Here is a 21,044-nt window from a genome sequence, read left to right as displayed (position 1 = left end):
CAAAATATACACAAAGACCGGAACAAGACATATTTAGACTAGTTGCTTCAGTGCAAATCCTTGATGCTTAAGAGCAGGGGAAATTATGTAAAACTACGCTAATAACTAAAGATTCAGCCTTGAAACAGAGCCGATATGTTCTGTGCCTATTTCTACATGTCTCCATAAGGATGGTAATTAAAATATTATATATTCATACAAAATAAAAAATATATAAATATACAGCATATATGATTGTTACGTATTCAACGTGTCTGTTTTAGCCTTTTGATGAACACAATTTCCCATAAGACCCAGACCTTTGTGGGTTAAAGGTCACAGCTGGACTGAAGAGGCACTATAATGAACACTATAGACCTCTCGCTAAGAAGTTGGAGATTTGAAGAGCACCTGACCATGCAATCAAGAATGGGAGTTGAAGCTGTGGGTGAATACAACTCGGTTTTAACGCCTCTTGGTTTACGGTTTGAAGACCAAAACTTAAAGGCAACGATGGATCATATATGTTGTTGGTTGGTACCGAATAAACGCAACAGGTGTGAAAGTGACGTAAAGCATATCAAAGCCAAGCGTGTTTTGTAAGATTGTATGTTTTTTCTGTGGATATGGAACTATAAACAAGACTCTATGACCTTTATTGCTCTGATATTCTCCATCAGTTGGTCAGTTCTGGAAGCTCCCAGCAGGACAGAGTTAACTCCCTCGTTTCTCAGGCACCATGCTGTGGACATTTCCAGTACAGTAAGACATTTTTGTGAATACAGACTAGGGAATTACAACAGCTTGTATTTATGCAAGTATATTTAAGTATTTATACACTGTGTTTTTTGTGAATGTGGTTTTCTCATTTGTGGTGAGACATGGTAGGATATGAAAGACACATATATATATATATAGAGCAACACAGTTGTATTTTAACACAGTTGTATTTTACCAATAGCCAGTTGGGGTAGAGTGCATCCCAGTCTCTCAGCAACTGCCTGCAACTCTTTTAGCTTCACCTGCTGACGGTGTCCCTCCTCACTCATGACCTTGTCCTTCATCCACTGATAACCCTGTTGCACACAGCACAATACGATAAAGATGATTAAGATGACCTATGTCATTATTTCTATTAAGTTGTCTTTGTCACAATAGGAGACTGTTAACTGTAAACCGCAGTTCTTAGATGAGGAAGTCAAGAAACTCTCGCCTTCAATTGATTCAAGACAAATTTCCTTCCCAGAGACAGATATCTCAGAACCTAAACAAATAAAACAGAACTATCTGCATGGCTAAACATAAGTGATATTTTTTTGCAATACAATATATTTGTAATTTTTTTTTTTAATATTCAAATGTATTTGATGCTTTCTATTATTTCGTAGTGCCTGAGTGAGGGGAATGACACACAAAAGAATGACAATGAGAAGATGTAAAAGTGAGTTACCTTAAGCGAGGCACGTGAATAAGAGGGGATGCCATTTGTATACTTCCCTGAGAGGATCCCACAGGCCAATGGTGACCATGCCATAGCTCCAATGCCTGCATTCCCAAAACAAGCTTTGTAATTGACCAAATCACACGTACATTTGTTCTATGTTCAATTACTTTATATCAGTGTATTGGCGTTTTACAATATGGGGGACTTGGAGGTTAGGATTTGCATCAGGTTGAAGTTGATACCATTCAAATATAACGTAACAGTTCACCCCAAAATCAAAAAAATTATATTTTCCTCTTGCCTGCAGTGACCATCTGTCAATCTAGATTGTTTTTGTGTGAGTTTTGGAAATATCTGCCTTTTCTCCAATTCAATGGGACTATGTGTGGGTGGCTGTGGTTTTATCCCCTGCTCCTCCAATCCATGTTGATGTGTCCTTGGGCAATACACTTGACTTGTTCCTTAGGCTGTGCCATCGATGTATGATTGATTCTTGGAAGAACTAGACGTCCTCCTATCAAACTTCCCAGAAAATGCCCCCCCACTCATCCTTCTGGGTGACTTTAACATCCAGAAACTGCTCTACATCTAACCTCACTGTAACTCCACTTCATGTCTCTGACCACTTCTTCATCTCTTACTCTCTCCCACTCTTTGGAACTGACAACCCTCCCACAACGGACTCTGCACCTGTCCGTCGCAATATCCGCACCTCTCACCCTCCTCTCTGGCCTTGTCTGTTCTGTCAGCCCTCCCTTCAACTGACTCCTTCTCACTCATGCAGCCTAACTTTGCCACTGACACTCTCCTCTCTATGCTGTCGTCCTCTCTTGATTCTCTCTGTCCTCTTACGACTCGAAAGGTCCGCAAGTCCTCTCCGGCTCCGTGGCTGTCCGAACCAAGAGAGCCACTATGCGAGCATCGGAAAGGAAATGGCGAAAATCCAAACACGCCGACGACCTGCTCGCCTATCACTCTCTTCTCTCCTCCTTCTCTACCTCTATCTCTGCAGCCAAAAGTCTGTTCTACCAATCCAGAATCGAATCCTCTTTGTCTAACCCCAAAAAGCTCTTCTCTATTTTTTTCAACCTCCTTGACCCCCCCCTGGTCCACCCCCTCCCTCCACCCTTCTACCAAGCCACTTTGTTGACTACTTCACAAAAAAGATAGAAGACATACGCTCCTCATTTACTAATCCATCTTCTATAACTACACCTCCAGTAACTTCATCTTCTTCCCCCTCGTTTTCCTCTTTTATCTCCCTGTCTCCCAATCAAGTTCTTACCTTGGTAACCTCTGCCCGCCCAACCACCTGCCCCCTTGACCCCATCCCGTCTCACATTCTCCAGTCAATTGCTCCTGACATTCTTGCCTTTCTCACCCATCTTATTAACACCTCCCTCTCAACCGGCTGTTTCCCTAACTCTCTGCCCAATTCGTCCACACCAAACACGGCGCGAATTTTTCGCGCGACCGGACGCGTTTAGACGCGAATTCGCGTCGGGCGGCAGTCATCCAGACGGAGTTCCTGGAGAAGACGGTGAATTTCACCGAGCTGCGTGCGGCGACGGGTGATGTTATGAACCCAAATACGAGGGCGTTTGATGTTCCGACGTTTGTGGTATTTCCACAACAAGTATAGAGTAGAAATAGTGGTTATTTATTTCATGGCGGACGGCGGTAGTTATAACTGTTTACGGAGACAAGCCATGGAAGTAAGCCACGCCCCCTTTTCGCGTCTAAACGCACCTGTGCATTGACTTTACATGGGATCTGGTCGCGCGTTTGGTGTGAACACAGCACAACTTGTCGGGCGTCGAAACTCACGCGAGTAAAGCGACGCGAGTAAAGCGACGCGAGTAAAGCGACGCGAGTAAAGCGATGCGAATATTCGCGCCGCGTTTAGTGTGAACGCAGCATAAAGGAGGCAAGAGTCAACCCTCTCCTGAAGAAACCCACTCTCGACCCGTCTGAAGTCAATAACTACAGACCTGTCTCTCTCCTCCCCTTTCTTTCCAAAACTCTAGAGCGAGCTATCTTTAACCAAGTCTCCTCCTATCTCCACATTAACATCCTTCTAGACCCCCACCAGTCTGGATTCAAGGCAGGCCACTCAACAAGACTGCCCTCCTTGCTGTCTTTGAGCAGCTTCACACTGCTAGAGCAGCCTCTCTCTCCTCTGTCCTTATCCTTCTAGACCTTTCCGCTGCCTTTGACACAGTGAACCACCAGATCCTTATTTCCTCCCTCCAGGCCCTGGGTATCTCAGGCACCGCGTTCTCTCTTCTCATCCTACCTCACCGACCGCACTTACCGGGTAACCTGGAGAGGATCTGTGTCTGAGCCTTGTCCTCGGACTACTGGCGTCCCTCAGGGCTCAGTCCTGGGTCCTCTTCTCTTCTCTCTGTACGCCAACTCTCTCGGCTCTGTCATTCGCTCGCATGGCTTCTCCTACCATAGCTATGCTGACGACACCCAATTGATCCTCTCGTTTCCCCAATCTGAAACACAGGTAGCAGCACAAATCTCTGCCACATCTCTCAGTGGATGTCCGCACACCACCTGAAAATTAACCCGGACAAGACTGAACTTCTCCTCCTTCCAGGAAAAGGCTCTCACACCCACGACCTGACCATTAACTTCAACAACTCAGTGTTGGCTCCGACTCTGACTGCCAGGAACCTCGGTGTGACACTCGACAGTCAACTCTCCCTGACTGCCAACATTACCGCAACAACACGCTCCTGTAGGTACATGCTGTACAACATCAGGAGAATACGACCTCTTCTCACTGGCACAGGTTCTGGTCCAGGCTCTGGTCATCTCATGTCTAGACTATTGCAACTCCCTCCTGGCAGGTCTACCTGCTAATGCCATTCGACTGCTACAGCTCATCCAGAATGCAGCTGCTCGACTGGTCTTCAACCTCCCGAAATTTACCCACAATCCTCCGCGACCTTCACTGGTTACCGGTGGCCGCCCGCATCCGCTTTAAAACATTGGTACTTGCGTACCGTGCTGCGAACAGATCGGGTCCGGTCTACATCCAGGACATGGTCAAAACGTACACCCCAGCTCGTTCACTTCGCTCGGCTTCTGCCAATCGGCTTGTAGTTCCGTCACTACGAGCTAAACACTCAACAAAGTCACGACTGTTCACTGTGCTGGCTCCTCATTGGTGGAATGAGCTCCCCATTGACATCAGGACAGCAGAAAGTCTCTACATCTTTTTCGACTATACCTTGAATAGGGAAGGTAGCGCCGTAGTAGCACTTTGGTAGCACTTAAATGGCTCTTACTGATAGCATTTTGTAGTTCAACTTTATTGAAGAAATTGTACTTACTTGATTCTTGTTGTTCTGAGTTTGGACTCATGGTTTAATGCACTTATTGTAAGTCGCTTTGGATAAAAGCGTCAGCTAAATGACATGTAATGTAATAATGTAATGATTGAGAATGTGTTCGGTCCTGATATTCAGGTGGCACCTTCAATCTGGTTTATGAAGGTGTGTATAGGCAAATGATAACATGTACTGTAAAGTGTTTTGACCTGCAAGCCATTTTACCATTTATTATATGGCACTTAATATATGTTTTCACTCAAAGAGCAAAAACAATAAACATTTACAAAACATTACCCAATTACTGAAGATAATTCAGATAACCAGATAATCAGATAATACTGATACCTTCAAAACTAAGCAACTCACAAAACAATTATCTTGATTGATAAATAGTTCTACATGGATAATTATTACTTTTGGTTTTGGGGTATACTGTCTTTACTACCAATGTCCTAAACTAAATTAATAGTACATGGCAGCCCACCACTTCAGTTTCCCAAGCAAGGTACATAAAACATAATAAACATAAAAGAATATTATACTAATGAAGAGAGTGAGTTCTTCAATATGATAATTATTAGGAGATATTTCTCACAGACTATGGCAGCTGTTTACCTATCTTGTGGAAGAGTTCAGGGAGTTGCACTTCAACCTTGTCCCTCTGGAACATGTGGTACTCTGCTTGTTCACAGATGGGTGGGATCTGGTTGAACTGACGAGCCACTGAGTACGCCTCCTATAGGAGTCACAGTTATAAAAGTCTGCACTGATCCAATATTCAATTTCAAAATGAGAAAAGTGATCTTGAATAGACACAAGGATAATCAGATAATCTAAACTGTTTAGATGGTTGTTTCTAAAGGTCAACAATGCGACCTGGCAAACATTTCTCTAACTGGCATCAGTACAGAGTTCAACTACAGCATGGCATGTTATGTATATCCATAACAGAAGACAGTAATGCCAAGCTAGCCATGAAGCCAGTAAAATCAGTTTCTGAATACTTTGACCGAAATCAAACAATGCTTTTGAAGGGTATTTCTTTCACATGAGTGCACATAACCAAAGCACACTATACCCAAAGATAACATATATATTTATATAAAACAACAACAATTGCAACAATAATAATTATAATTAAAGCTGCGAGCAGCGATGAACGGGTCCTCGCTCATCTGCGCCAGTCGGGGGCGCCAGCGGGTCAAAAACGCAAGGCCACAAGTCGGACGTTTTTCCGTTTGTCACGTAACGCTGATTTTCTTACGCCAGTAGGTGGCGCTTCGACTATGAGTGAAAATAAGCTTGTTGATATTCTCAGGCCGCGACTTGTAACAAGCACAAGTTTGGGGCAGATTCAAGCAAGTCCAGTTAAGCCAGTAGGTGGCGCTTTGACTATGACTGAAATTAGGCTTGTCGATATCCTCAGGCCATGACTTGTAACAAGCATGACAAGTTTGGAGCAGTTAAGTCCAGTTAAGCCAGTAGGTGGCGCTTCAAATATGAGTGAAAATAAGCTTGTCGATATCCTCAGGTCGTGACTTGTAACAAGCATGACAAGTTTGGTCCAGATTCGAGCAAGTCCTTGTGGCGCAATGAGAATGTGAACATATACATGTATCATGTGTCTCTATGTGAAGTGTAGACCACGTTGTGTAAATTACATGTGAATCATATGCATTCTAGGCTTATTCTTACTTTGAGAATGTGAACATATACATGCATCTCTACGTGAAGTCTAGACAATGTCATGCAAATTAAAGGTACAAAAATAAGTGATGCAAAAATAAACCCTGGCCTGGATTTGAACAGAGCTATCCCATTCACAAGGCGATTGTATACACCACTACACCACCGATCTGATGAAGTAACTTGAGCCGTTTGTGTGTGAGGAGGAGACATTATTGTCTAAAACTAGTAATTTAATTTTTTTCTTACCAATTGTAAGACAATGTGTGTGTTTAATTGTCTTCTGCAGGAGCAAATAAATGCTGGAAAATAAATCATCCGAGTAAACTTCTTCCTTGCCCTATACAAATCTGTTACATATATATATATATATATATATATATATATATATATATATATATATATATATATATATATATATATATATATATATATATATATATTCTGGTCTAAAACTTGTCATTTTACTTTTTTAGTAGGTGTTACTATGACAATTTCGAATGTTTCTTCTTGGTAATGTGTTCAGGCCTTGACTGGCATCATGCATGATTATTTTTGGAAGGATTGGTGTAGTTAAAGCAACAGTCTATAACATAACAAAACACAGAAAGTGGGCGTTTATTTGAGTCCACAAGTGAGAAGCGGTGAGCGGTGTTTCTGAATAATCATCCTCAAGGCCTTCAGATCATCCTGGAAAGAAGATTGAAGTCGATCGGAAAATTATTTTTGGGAGAAAACCTTAAATGTATAACAGCGAAAAGTGACAAAAACAAGCAAAAAATTGCTAAATTCTCAGAATTGTTGGAGCGCCCCCTAATGTTCAAATCACACAAGATTTTTTTTGCATGTTAAGGGATGCAATCTGCACATATGCTGCAAATCTTGAGTGATTAGTCCCAATAAGTGTTGAAGCTATGAGCATTGGAAAACAAGACACGCCCCTAAGAGGTTAATTGGGCCATAGATCCTTACGACAATGAGATATCAAAAAATATTCTAGGTCAGTTGGCTCTAATGATCTCTTGATATTGATTTTTTTGTATGATTTGGACCCAGCATGTAGTAAAGACGGTCAATTGTGTTTTTCACAAAATTCAAAATGGCGGAAAATCTAAGTAGGCGGACCTTAGGGGTCGCTCGGACCCTATTGAAATAATAATACCCCACGGACTGACGCTCCTTCTGTTTCATGGATTGTGGAGATACATTCATACATTGTCATATTCATTTAATGTGTATATGTAACTCTGTAATGCTGTTCATTCTGTACACATGGAGCTATAGCGCAAGTTCAGACAGGAAGACCATAACCCTCAAGCCCGCCATTTATTGGTCATATATCTGCCAATCATTTCTCACATATGCTCACTCATTGTTTACTTGCTGTCATTGTTCTGCGCGGTCAATCATTCAATTCAATTCAATTCAATTCAGTTTATTTTGTATAGCCCAATATCACAAATTACAAATTTGCCTCAGAGCGCTTTACAATCTGTACACATACGACATCCCTGTCCCAGGACCTCACATCGAATCAGGAAAAACTCCCCAAAAATAACCTTTCACAGGGAAAAAAGGGAAGAAACCTTCAGGAGAGCAACAGAGGAGGATCCCTCTCCCCGGATGGACAGATGCAATAGATGTCATGTGTACAGAATGAACAGCATTACAAAGTTACATAAACACATTACATGAATATGACAATGTATGAATGGAACTCCAATCCATGAAACAGAAGGAGGTAGAGAGGAGGGGGGGCGGGGCACATCAGCAGGGCCAACGCGGGAGGCCGGCTCACCAGGCATTAGACACCACCAGGTCCAATGGACCCTATGAGACGTGAAGTCACAAAGACTCCGTGGAGGAAACAGAGTTAATAAGGTGCAATGGAGAGATGTAAATTCATCCATAAGGAGAGAGAGAAGAGGAGATAGGTGCTGAGTGTATCCTAAAACATCCCCCAGCAGCCTATAAGCCTATAGGCTGATTCATCCCCGGTGTCTGGGGGAGAGGTACTGCAGGTCCTTTCTCCCTGCTGCTGTCAGGCTACACAACAAGCTGAGCTCCCAGTAGGCCACACACACTTGAACACTTTGGACTTCGCACTGAACAGCACTTTAGACCAGTTGCCCAGTTGTGCAATACTAATACGTTTAAGTACTTTTTTAATTTTTAATTTATTTTTTTTTAAATTTATTTTATACACTTTATCCACTTTATTCTATTTCTACTCCGTCTATATATATAATATTCTTCTTGTTTTTTTACTCTTTTAACTTAATTCTGTTATACTACTTGTTTTACTTATTACTGTGAGCAATGCTGCTGTAATCCTGTAATTTCCCCACTGAGGGACTAATAAAGGATTATCTTATCTTATCTTATCTTATAACAGCATATCAAGGGGCTCGACCAGGGCAAACCTGATTCAGCCCTAACTATAAGCACTATTAAAGAGGAAAGTCTTAAGTCTGTTCTTAAATGAGGTGACTGTGTCTGCCTCCCGGACTGAAAGTGGAAGCTGGTTTCATAGAGGAGCTTGATCACTGAAGGCTCTGGCTCCCATCCTACTTTTTAGGACTCTAGGAACCACAAGTAGCCCCGCATTTAGTGAGTGCAGCTCTCTAGTGGGGCAATATGGTACTACAAGCTCCTTAATATATGATGGTGCATCACCAATCAAGGCTTTGTAGGTGAGGAGAAGAATTTTAAATGTGATTCTTGATTTTACAGGGAGCCAGTGCAGAACAGCTAATACAGGAGTAATGTGATCTCTTTTCTTAGTTTTTGTGAGTACACGAGCTCCATCATTCTGGATTAACTGGAGGGACTTAAGAGACTTATTAGAGCAGCCTGATAATAAGGAGTTTCAGTAATCTAGTCTGGAAGTAACAAACGCGTGAACCAGCTTTTCTGCATCTTTTTGGGACAAGATGTGCCTGATTTTTGAAATGTTACGTAGATGAAAAAATGCAGTCCTTGAGATTTGCTTAACGTGGGAGTTAAAGGACAAGTCTCGGTCAAAGATAACGCCGAGATTCTTTACAGTGGTGTTGGATGCCAGGGCAATGCCATCTACAGAAACCACATCACCAGATAATTGATCTCTGAGGTGTTCAGGGCCGAGTAAAATAACTTCAGTATTGTTTGAGTTTAACATCAGGAAGTTGCAGGTCATCCATTTTTTTTATGTCTTTAAGACATTCTTGAATTTTAGCGAGCTGGTTGGACTCCTCTGGTTTGATCGATAGATATAATTGAGTATCATCTGCATAGCAATGAAAGTTTATGGAGTGTTTCCTGATAATGTTGCCCAAAGGAAGCATATATAAGGTAAATAAACTTGGTCCAAGCACAGAACCTTGTGGAACTCCGTGATTAACGTTGGTGGTCATTGAGGCTTCACCGTTTACAAATACAAATTGTTTTTATGTCTTAAAGACATAAAAACATGGATGACCTGCAACTTCCTGATGTTAAACTCAGACAAAACTGAAGTTATTTTACTGGGCCCTGAACACCTCAGAGATCAATTATCTGGTGATGTGGTTTCTGTAGATGGCATTTCCCTGGCATCCAACACCACTGTAAAGAATCTCGACGTTATCTTTGACCGAGACTTGTCCTTTAACTCCCATGTTAAGCAAATCTCAAGGACTGCATTTTTGTATTGTACTGCATTTTATATGTTTATGTAACTTTGTAAATGCTATTCATTCTGTACACATGACATCTATTGCTTCTGTCCATCCGGGGAGAGGGATCCTCCTCTGTTGCTCTCCTGAAGGTTTCTTCCCTTTTTTCCCTGTCAAAGGTTATTTTTGGGGAGTTTTTCCCGATCCGATGTGAGGTCCTGGGACAGGGACTGGTTGATCTCGGAGACGTTCCCTGTCGCTCTCCAAAATAAAATGAAAATAAATTCACAAACGCATTGTTCCTCATTCTCGAACATTTTCTGAAGTTTCTTCCGAAATGTTTTCTTACGGACTTCAGAAGATCAATGTCAGAAAAGATCTCTGATCACCTGATTCACGAATGCCTGAAAATGGGTTCTTACACAGCGGAAGTGTTCTCAGCTGCGCTCCCCAATGAGGGAAACGTAGTCCGCCGTGGTGCTACAGGTGGGGCGCAGGGGGACATGCAGAAATACCTTTATTGAGAACTTACAGAGCACACAGACATAAAACTAAGTTATTAATGAATACATGGCGAAATGCCTGTATCTTTGTGTAAATGTTTACGTTACGGCGTTAACAGGTTACGCCTGCGCGATGGCCAAGATTCTTGGCGACTCGCCAGGTCCTACCTCCATGAGATCGGCTTTTCTGCTGTTGCCCTTCAAAACAAAAGCTAAGTTCAGAAAGAAGCCCAGATGACCAAGGCAGAGGTCAGGGATCTTGGGCTTAAAAAGGTTTGTGACCACTGCTTTAGATGATGCATTTTTGCTTCAAGGTTTTATTACAAGGTTTTTCAGGAGTGCAGTTCAATGCTTTTGGGCTTCAACATTTTGCAGCAGGTAGTTTCCCTTTTCTGTATTTTCAGCAATTTCTTCAAATATTACAGCTTTCCAATGCATTTTCAACAGCAAATATATTTTGTAGTTTCCAATGAATCCCCTCATTTATTTTACTGTGCATCTGAGTCTGCTTTTGGGTCCAACTAACTGTACTGAAAAGTAACACATGGTCCAATTCAAAGGAGCCTAGAAATTACAACAGTCTAATTTAAATTGGATTGGGCTTGATGACGTAGCATCATTGAAATTAAGCTGTTGAATGATTTCAGGAACTCAGGTGGGTCGAATCTCAATTATAAGGAAAAAAATGGACCTGTGAAGGTGTTGTTTTTAGACTTGCATGTGAACTCACCATGATTTCCATAGAGGTCCATCTTGAGGTCCCCCAATACATAGCCATCCCCTGGTTGATCAAATGGGTCATTGCTCTCACCGTCTCTACAAAATAAATTCAAATTAGATTTGTAACAATGCTTCAGCAATCATCTGACTGACTACAAAAGACAGAAAAATGCACTGGGAAAAAAGGAGACAACATCAAAGGGGAAGGACAAGGAACCGCATACGAACTGTACTGTATATGGGTTAAGTATATGGGAGTATGGGTACTGGAAGACGCTGGATGGATTGAGTCATTTTTAATATTCACTACACTTTCAACATCACTTTTTCTCTGGCATGTGATTGAATAGAGTTAGAGTGAGGGCTTATGGTTGCTTATGATAAGCAAGTGCAAGGCATCCCACTCACCAAGGTGCTAATCAACTGACTTGGTTAACCAATAAATACATTATCTGTTAAACTGCTTCATCATGCCACCATTGTTTTGGCAAGTTCAAGTTAAAAAAATGTCAAGCAGCTGTCAAATATGTTGAATGAGGCCTTGATCCTTGTGCAGCCCTTTTGGAATGGTATTTAAACAAATTAATAATAGACAGACATATTGATAGATAGGGATGGATGGATGGAAAAATGTATATTGCTACAGCTTTGATGGGAGCAGGTCTGGTTGTATAGTCAGAGGCTGGCAGTGAGATTTTTGAATGAGTGGGAAACAATATATATCAGTGCTAGATAAATATAATAATAATAATACTAGTATTATTATCAATATAACTTTTACACAGCTGTCAAAAACAGCTCATTCAGAATCAGAATCAGAAACCGTTTATTGCCAGGAATGTTTGCACAAACAAGGAATTTTTTTTGGCGGAAGGTGCAACATTAGCACCCAAGCGCCAAGGCGGCCGTTTGCCGCGCCATGGCAACCATTCACTTGCAAGATAAGATTACACTTTATTTGATTTTATATTTAGTGCATGCAAATACTTTTGAATTAGCCAATATTGTAAATGGTAAATTGATTGGTACTTGTATGGCGTATTTCTAGTCTTCCAACCACTCAAAACATTTTCTATACTATGTCATTCACCCATTCATATACTGATGGCTACCATGCAAGGTGCCACCTTCCCATCATTCATACCCATTCATACACCGCTGGCACAGCCTAAGGGAGCAATTTGGGGTTAAGTATCTTGCCCAATGACAAACTGACAGACTAGCGCAGCGGTCCCCAACCCCCGGGTCGGTTGGTACCGGGTCGCACAGAAAGAGTGAATGACATTTCAAATTTTTTTTTTTCAAAAGTTGTCAAAATGTTTGATTTTTAAAAATGACCGGATACATCAGTCTGTGCGAGGCTCAAGAGTCACATAATACGTGACACATCTCAAGCGGTCACGTGTTACGTATCAGTAACCTCTTGAGAAAAGCTAGCGAACTATAGCAAACCCACAAGCTAGAGAAAATGAGTCCAAAAAATAAGGAGACAGGAGAAGAAGAAGAAAAGCCTACGACGTCCAAGAAAAAGAAAGCTGCTTTTAATAGACATTATCAGGAGTCGTATTTAAAGAGGGGTTTATCGCTGCAGGCGAGTCTCACGCGCCAAACCCACTCTGCGTAATATGTGGTGACAGGCTAGCAAACGAGGCAATGTAGCCTTCTAAACTGCTTCGTCACATGGAGACCAAGCACCCTGCTCTGAAAGACAAGCCTTTGGAGTTTTTTTGAAAGAAAAAAACGTGAACAAGAAGGAAGAGACGCAATTATTGATGGCCACCATGTCAACAAATGCGAGTGCACTGAGAGCGTCGTACTTGGTGGCTCACCGTATTGCGAAGGAGAAAAAAACTTTTAATTCAGTTCATTTTGTATAGCCCAATATCACAAATTTGCCTCAGAGGGCTTTACAATCTGTACACATACGACATCCCCGTCCCAAGACCTCACATCTGATCAGGAAAAACTCCCCAAAAATAACTTTTTGCAGGGGAAAAAGGGAAGAAACCTTCAGGAGAGCAACAGAGGAGGATCCCTCTCCCCGGATAGACAGATGCAATAGATGTCATGTGTACAGAATGAACAGCATTACAGAGTTACATAAACACATTACATGAATATGACAATGTATGAATGGACCTCCAATCCATGAAACAGGAGGAGGTAGAGAGGAGGGGGGGGGCGGGGTGATCAGCAGGGCCAACACGGGAGGCCGACTCACCAGGCAGGAGGCATCAGACACAGCCAGTTCCGATGGGCCCTATGAGATGTGAAATCACAAAGACTCCGGGGAGGAAGCAGAGTTAGTAAAGTGCAATGGAGAGATGTAAATTCATCCATAAGTAGAGAGAGAAGAGGAGATAGGCGCTCAGTGTATCCCAGCAGCCTATAAGCCTATAGCTCCATATCTAGGGGCTCAACCAGGGCAAACCTGATTCAGCCCTAACTATAAGCACTATTAAAGAGGAACGTCTTAAGTCTACTCTTAAATGAGGTGACTGTCTGCCTCCTGGACAGAAAGTGGAAGCTGGTTGCATAAAAGAGGAGCTTGATAACTGAAGGCTCTGGCTCCCATCCTAATTTTTAAGACTCTAGGAAGTAGCCCAGCATTTAGTGAGCGCAGCTCTCTAGTGGGGCAATATGGTACTACAAGCTCCTTAAGATATGATGGTGCATCCCCAATCAAGGCTTTGTAGTTGAGGAGAAGAATTTTAAATGTGATTCTTGATTGTGCAGAGCAGCTAATACAGGAGTAATGTGATCTCTTTTCTTAGTTGCTGTAGCATTCTGGATCAACTGTAGAGACTTAAGAGACTTATTAGAGCAGCCTGATAAGAAGGAGTTGCAGTAATCTAGTCTGGAAGTAACAAACGCGTGAACCAGCTTTTCTGCATCTTTTTGAGACAAGATGTGCCTGATTTTTTAAAAGTTGTTGAGCAAAAATCCAATGGACTGACCGTGATCTATGGTGATCATAACAGGACAAACTGATAAAGGGGAAAGAGACAAACAGGGTTTAAATACATAGGGCTGGTGCAGGTGATTGGACACAGGAGGAAACAATCAGGGACATGGCAGACAATCACAGGGACAGGAAGTGCAGGGAAACAGAGGACACAAGAGACGGGGACTACAACATAAAACAGGAAACACAAAACATACTACAGATCCTGACACGAGGTGGAATACTGCAGATCCATGCCAGCCGGGGAGGATGCAATCGCCAGCCACAGACCAGATCAGTTTTATATAGAAATGTTGCTTAAAGTGTTTTGCTTGTTTTAAAGTGTCAGCCTTAAGGGGGTACTTAATGTGTGAAGTATAATGTATGTTCTTTTTCTTGCGGTATCCTGAAGAAATACATACGCAGATATTTGAGCAGAGGAATCATGCAGAGCATCCCAGCAATTCAACCCTTGAATCCCATAATGCTACCTACGCGGACATTCTTGACAAATTAAACGTCCAATTGCTGAAGTTTTGCCTCCATCTTTCTGCTGCTATGGCTGATTAACAGACGTGGCTGGCCCCTTGCCTGGGGTGTGATTCTAGGCTGTCTGTTTGTCCTGCTTAACCTGTGCAGGGGTTATCGCGAGAGAACAGGGACTTCAGAGTAGATCCTGCCAATCTATTTAATCGGGCTTGAATTTACAGACCGAACATTTATAGCACTGACCGCAATGGGCAGTATTCTGGGGATGGCATGCTCAGCCATTTTTCTTCACCAGGTATTTCAACCCTATATTTTTGCCATTGTTTTCACTGATTTTGGCATTTGGCCTGCTTATTATGTGGTACTTAATATTGGGACAAAAGACTACGAAGACACTACTTGTTTCCCTAACGTTTTTCTCTGTCGGAATCGTTCTAACGAAATTAGTGGAGATTGCCTTTGATCTTCAGAACTCTACCATATTCCTGATTTGTGCATTTATGTGGCACGTTGAGCAGCTTCCGTTTCGCCAGGTGAAAGCATTGGTCGATCAGTATGAGGAATTATACTGCCTGCTTGGATGCAGAGGGATGATAAGTTCATGATGATGCATGGACGGTATCAGTATGGACCCCACGCAGGCAACGACTCAGGTTCTTCCTACGATTGCCGGGGGGCGAATGCGCCCTAGTGCTGGACTCTCAAATTGGAGTGCCCGATATGCTGTAAAAGGGAAACTAGTTTTTTTTCATGTTGGCATATTGTGATATTCGGTACTATCTCAGGTTCAAACACCATCTTTTCATTAAATTAATTTGAGAAGTTTGAAAATGTTCCTCGATTTGACTGCCCCAGACCACATCTGTCACACCAGAGTTATGTCCTTCTCAACTATGACAAAAAAGCTTTGAACAAAGATAATGTAATAACGTGCCTATGATCTTTGATAGAGTAATGTGGGTTTCTTAACCCTAAATTAAATGGATTTATGTTATAACAGATACATCTGCTAACATATATTTTTACATTTATATAAATGCATGGACAATATGTTTACACTTGAATAAACAATCAAATGCAAAGAGAGTAATTTAACAGTATGTTCGGAAGTAGTTACATGTATACAGTGTTTGTCGCAAATTCCCCGTCATATTAGTTGTTTTTATTCTGTTTGCTGGTTTAATTAACTCTCATGTCATTTCAGACCCGGCCATTCACACCTGATCATCCTTCATTCCCTTCACCTGGTTCTCACGCCAATCTAACCTGCAGCCCATCCCTTCATTAGTCTGTCAGTATTTAGAAAGTCAACAAAGGAACATACCCCTAGAGCCTGCGAGAGCTGGGGCGCAAGATGGCTCAACGACTGATCACACGGCTACGGACCCAGGAATGGAAACGACTACAAGTAGGAACACAGCACATGAGACAACCATAACAGCAGCAGGACACACACTTCAGGTGTGTAGCTGTGGTTGGGAGAGAGTAACATCGGCAAGGGGGTTGACCAGTACTTCTTACGAAGCAGCCAGTCAAATCAGTCAAATGAAGCACAGTGACGGGAGGCAAACCAAAGTTCGCAGAGCATCAGCACCCCTGTATTGGAGGAGGATATAACAAGCACAGAAATGCCGGTGGATGACCTGACCCAACCACAAAGACCTCTAAAAGAGGAAAACATCAAAGGACACAGACAGAGTGTGAAGTGGCCCAAAGCTGTTGAAAAGAGAGAGTGGGAAACAATCAACAACAACCTGACAAAAATCTTGGAACAACAGGTAGGAACAGCAGAAAAAAAGCTTGAAAGAATGGGAGACATTATCTACCAATACGGAGAAGAGCGCTTTGGCGTAAGCCAGCCAAATCTAGGAGGCAGCAAGAGATCGAGATACTTGTCAGAGAGAGAAGGCAGCTCAGAAAGCAGTGGAAGAAGGCCTCTGATGCAGAGAGAGAAGGTCTCATGCTACTCCAAGCAGACATTAAATGTCGGCTGGCAACCTTGCGAAGACCGGAAAACTTAAGGAAACTTCGTAGGAAGAAGGAACACTCAAGAACACGGTTCTATAAAAGTACCTTTAAGTTTGTCAAAGACCTCTTCGCAAAGGAAAAGTGTGGAATCCTAAAAACTCAAAAGCCACTGTACCAACTGGAAGAACATCTGGAAAAGGTCCACCAGGACACGAAAAGGCATGAGCAGATAATCATCCCACATGACATCCCACCTATTCAACCACCAGAATTCAATCTGGACATTGACCCTCCAAAATGGAAGGAAGTAGAGAACGTTGTCCGACGAGCAAGAGCAACCTCGACTCCTGGGCCTAATGGAGTACCGTACAAGCTCTACAAGAACGCCCCAGATGTTCTAAGCTTTCTTTGGAGACTCATGAGGATAGTGTGGCAGAAGGAAATAATAGCAAAGGCATGGCGAAGGGCTGGTGGTGTGCTAATCCCGAAAAAAAGAAGGATGCGACAGACATCAGTCAATTCCGACCAATCTCCCTTCTCAATGTCGAAGGGAAGATCTTTTTCAGTATAATAGCACAGAGGCTGTCCACTTACCTGAAAAAGAACAAGTACATTGATACATCTGTACAGAAAGCAGGCATCCCTGGTTTCTCTGGTTGCCTGGAACATACTAGTATGATCTGGCACCAGATCCAAACAGCTAAGAAGGACAAGAGACCTCTGTCATCTTCCTCGACCTGGCCAATGCCTTTGGCTCAGTTCCCCATGAACTCCTCTGGGAATCCTTCAACTTTTTCCACGTACCAGAACCCATCACTACACTGGTAAAGGCATATTTCCAAGATTTTCAATTGTGTTTCACAACACCTGACTTCACAACAACATGGCAGCGCTTGGAAGTAGGCATAATGGCATGCTGTACAATTTTACCTCTGGCCTTTACTATGGCCATGGAAGTCATCATCAGGGCATCGAGACTGGTGGTCGGAGGTGAGAGAACTAAGGAAGGGCTCCGTTTCCCACCTATCCGAGCATACATGGATGACACATGACTACACTGACTGACCACCACTGCAGCATGCACCAGGCGGCTACTTGCAAAACTGCAGGATAACATCAAGTGGGCCCGGATGAAAATCAAGCCAAGCAAATGTCGAAGCATCTCCATAGTCAAGGGACAGCTTAAAGATGTGAGGTTCTGCATTGGAGATGACCCGATACCAACGGTGTCTAAGCAACCATCAAGAGCCTGGGTAGATGGTACAACGAAAGCCTCCGGGATAAAGATCAAGTGCAGCAAGTAAGGCAGGACATCGCCGACGGTCTTGAGACCATCAACAAGACCCTACTGCCTGGGAAGCTCAAGCTTTGGTGCCTACAGTTTGGACTTCTCCCCCGGGTAATGTGGCCACTCACCGTCTATGAGGTCCCAATAACAACAGTGGAGAAGATGGAGCGAACCATTACCTCATACGTGAAGAAATGGCTGGGTGTCCCACGATGTCTGAGTAACATCGGCCTCTATGGCAAAGGGCAAAGGGGTCCTTGAACTACCTCTTACAAGTCTAACGAAGGAGTACAAGTGCTCTCAAGTAAGACTTCAGATGACATTGAAGGATTCAAAAGACGAGACCATTAGCAAGGCTGCACCTCCCCTACAAACTGGAAGGAAATGGACATCATCCAAGGCTGTGCAGCAAGCAACATCAGCCCTGAGACACCAAGACATTGTGGGGAAGAGGAGGCTTTGGCCTGGCAGCAAGCAAACCAACGTTCCATAAGGCAACAACATCTGAACGCGGGAAGTTGGTGGTGGAGGTGCGCAGACAGGAGGAGACTGCAAGAAGTGCAAAGGCTGTCTCTCTTGCTAAACAAGGGCAATGGATGCGGTGGGAAGGCCTGGAGAGGAGAAAGATCAACTGGAATGAGCTTTGGCAAATGGAGGCAAGCAACATCAGCTTCATCACAAGAGCTGTTTATGATGTGCTTCCATCACCTAAAAACCTACATCAATGGTATGGTGAGGAACCGACCTGCCCCCTCTGCCCAGCTCCAGCATCTCTCAGGCATATAATGACTCTCACAAGGCCGCTACACCTGGAGGAACAATCAGGTCCTCAAGAGCCTGGCTGCAGCACTTGAAACCAAGAGGAGTGCAACCAATTCATTACCTCCAAAAACAAGCAATCCCGTTAAAACAACAACATTCATCCGGGAGGGACAGAAAAGGCCCAAACATCCTCCTATGAAGCCATGGCCCGGGACTGGAAGATGCTTGTCGATTTTGGCCAGCAACTCATTTTTCCACTTGAGATTGCTTCTACCAACCTTAGGCCAGACATGGTACTCTGGTCCCCTTCACGAAAGGCTGTGTACATCATAGAGCTCATAGTCCCATGGGAAAACTCTGTTGAAGAGGCCTACGAGCATAAGAAACTGCATTACACAGAGTTGGCAGCAGACGCAACTCAGCGTGGCTGGAATGCAAAATTCTGGCAAGTTGAAGTGGGATGCAGAGGATTCGTGGCTTCTTCCACCATCAGGTTGCTAAAAGAACTTGCAATCCATGGACAGGTTCTGCGGCAGACCGTCAGAGCAGTTTCTCAAGCAGCTGAAAGAGGCAGCCAGTGGATCTGGATCAAACGGAAGGACCCTTGCTGGGCTATAACTTCATGACCCCCCACCTGAGAACCCAATTCAGATCCCTCCAACTTGAGGAGGGCATATGAGGTATGCGGTCAGCTGTAGGGCTGGCTCAGGGAAGAGGACGCCCCTGCCTTGCATAGTCCCGTGGGAAATCTTAATTGGGAATGGGACACAAGCTAAGGCTTGATCGGAGGTTTGCTCCCTGGTATAACCCTCAGACCCGCGACCTAAAGCAAACTTCACGAAAGCTCGAAAGTATATGGCGTTCCACCAATCTGGAAGAATCACACTTAGTTTGGCGAGATAGTCTTAAAACATATAAAAAGGCTCTCCGTAATGCCAGAGCAGCCTATTACTCATCAGTAATAGAGAAAAATAACAACAACCCCAGGGTTCTCTTTAGCACTGTAGCCAGGCTCTGTGGAGCCGTGTATTCCTATAGACCTCAGTAGTAATGACTTCATGAACTTCTTCAATGAAAAGATTTTAACTATTAGAGGCAAGATTGATGCTCTCTTGCCCTTAACTACTGCCGATCTGTCATCAAGAGGAGTGGCCTTGGAAATGGCTGTATGCCCTGGTGTATATTTGGATAGCTTTTCTCCCATTAACCTAGACCAATTATCTTCAACGGTTTCAACTTCTAAACCGTCTACCTGTCTCTTAGACCCCATCCCAACGAGGCTGCTTAAAGACGTGTTGCCTTTAATTGGCACCTCTCTGCTGGATATTGTTAATGTGTCTTTGCTAACAGGCCATGCACCACATTCCTTCAAAGTAGCTGTAATTAAACCTCTCCTGAAAAAGCCCACTCTTAATCCAGAGGTGTTGGCTAACTACAGACCGATCTCTAACCTTCCCTTCCTCTCTAAGATCCTTGAGAAAGTAATCGCAAATCAGTTGTACGACTTCCTACATCAGAATAGTTTATTTGAGGAGTTTCAGTCAGGATTTAGAAAACACCACAGCACAGAGAGAGCACTGGTGAAAATTACAAATGACCTCCTAATTGCATCAGATAAAGGACTCATCTCTGTACTGGTATTATTAGACCTTAGTGCTGCGTTCGACACCATTGATCATGACATCCTATTACAGAGATTGGATCAGTCGATTGGCATTTTAAGTACCGCACTAAGTTGGTTTAAATCCTATTTATCAGATCAATCTCAATTTGTATTTGTAAACGATGAAGCCTCAATGACCACCAACGTTAATCACAGAGTTCCACAAGGTTCTGTGCTTGGACCAATTTTATTTACCTTATATATGCTTCCTTTGGGCAACATTATCAGGAAACACTCCATAAACTTTCATTGCTATGCAGATGATACTCAATTATATCTATCGATCAAACCAGAGGAGTCCAACCAGCTCGCTAAAATTCAAGAATGTCTTAAAGACATAAAAACATGGATGACCTGCAACTTCCTGATGTTAAACTCAGACAAAACTGAAGTTATTGTACTGGGCCCTGAACACCTCAGAGATCAATTATCTGGTGATGTGGTTTCTCTAGATGGCATTGCCCTGACATCCAACACCACTGTAAAGAATCTCGGTGTTAACTTTGACCGAGACTTGTCCTTTAACTCCAACGTTAAGCAAATCTCAAGGACTGCATTTTTTCATCTACGTAACATTTAAAAAATCAGGCACATCTTGTCCCAAAAAGATGCAGAAAAG

General features: G+C 43.0%; 1 protein-coding gene across 1 annotated transcript in view; it reads right to left on the bottom strand.

Annotated features, from left to right (window-relative positions):
- LOC117733181 (voltage-gated potassium channel subunit beta-2-like) overlaps positions 1-21,044 on the bottom strand; it is a 120,848-nt gene that overhangs the window by 165 nt on the left and 99,639 nt on the right. Inside the window, exons 9-13 of the mRNA XM_034536608.1 lie at positions 11,322-11,407; positions 5,383-5,503; positions 1,430-1,524; positions 935-1,055; positions 633-721 (exon numbers count right to left, since the gene is read on the bottom strand). Of these exons, the coding sequence (XP_034392499.1) occupies positions 633-721; positions 935-1,055; positions 1,430-1,524; positions 5,383-5,503; positions 11,322-11,407 (512 nt within the window). The remainder of the gene's footprint in view (positions 1-632; positions 722-934; positions 1,056-1,429; positions 1,525-5,382; positions 5,504-11,321; positions 11,408-21,044) is intronic.

The sequence above is a fragment of the Cyclopterus lumpus genome, chromosome 7 (assembly GCF_009769545.1).
Source record: "Cyclopterus lumpus isolate fCycLum1 chromosome 7, fCycLum1.pri, whole genome shotgun sequence".
Taxonomy (NCBI): domain Eukaryota; kingdom Metazoa; phylum Chordata; class Actinopteri; order Perciformes; family Cyclopteridae; genus Cyclopterus; species Cyclopterus lumpus.
The sequence above is the reverse complement of the archived record's forward strand: the minus strand, read 5'-3'. Positions and strand labels throughout refer to the sequence as shown.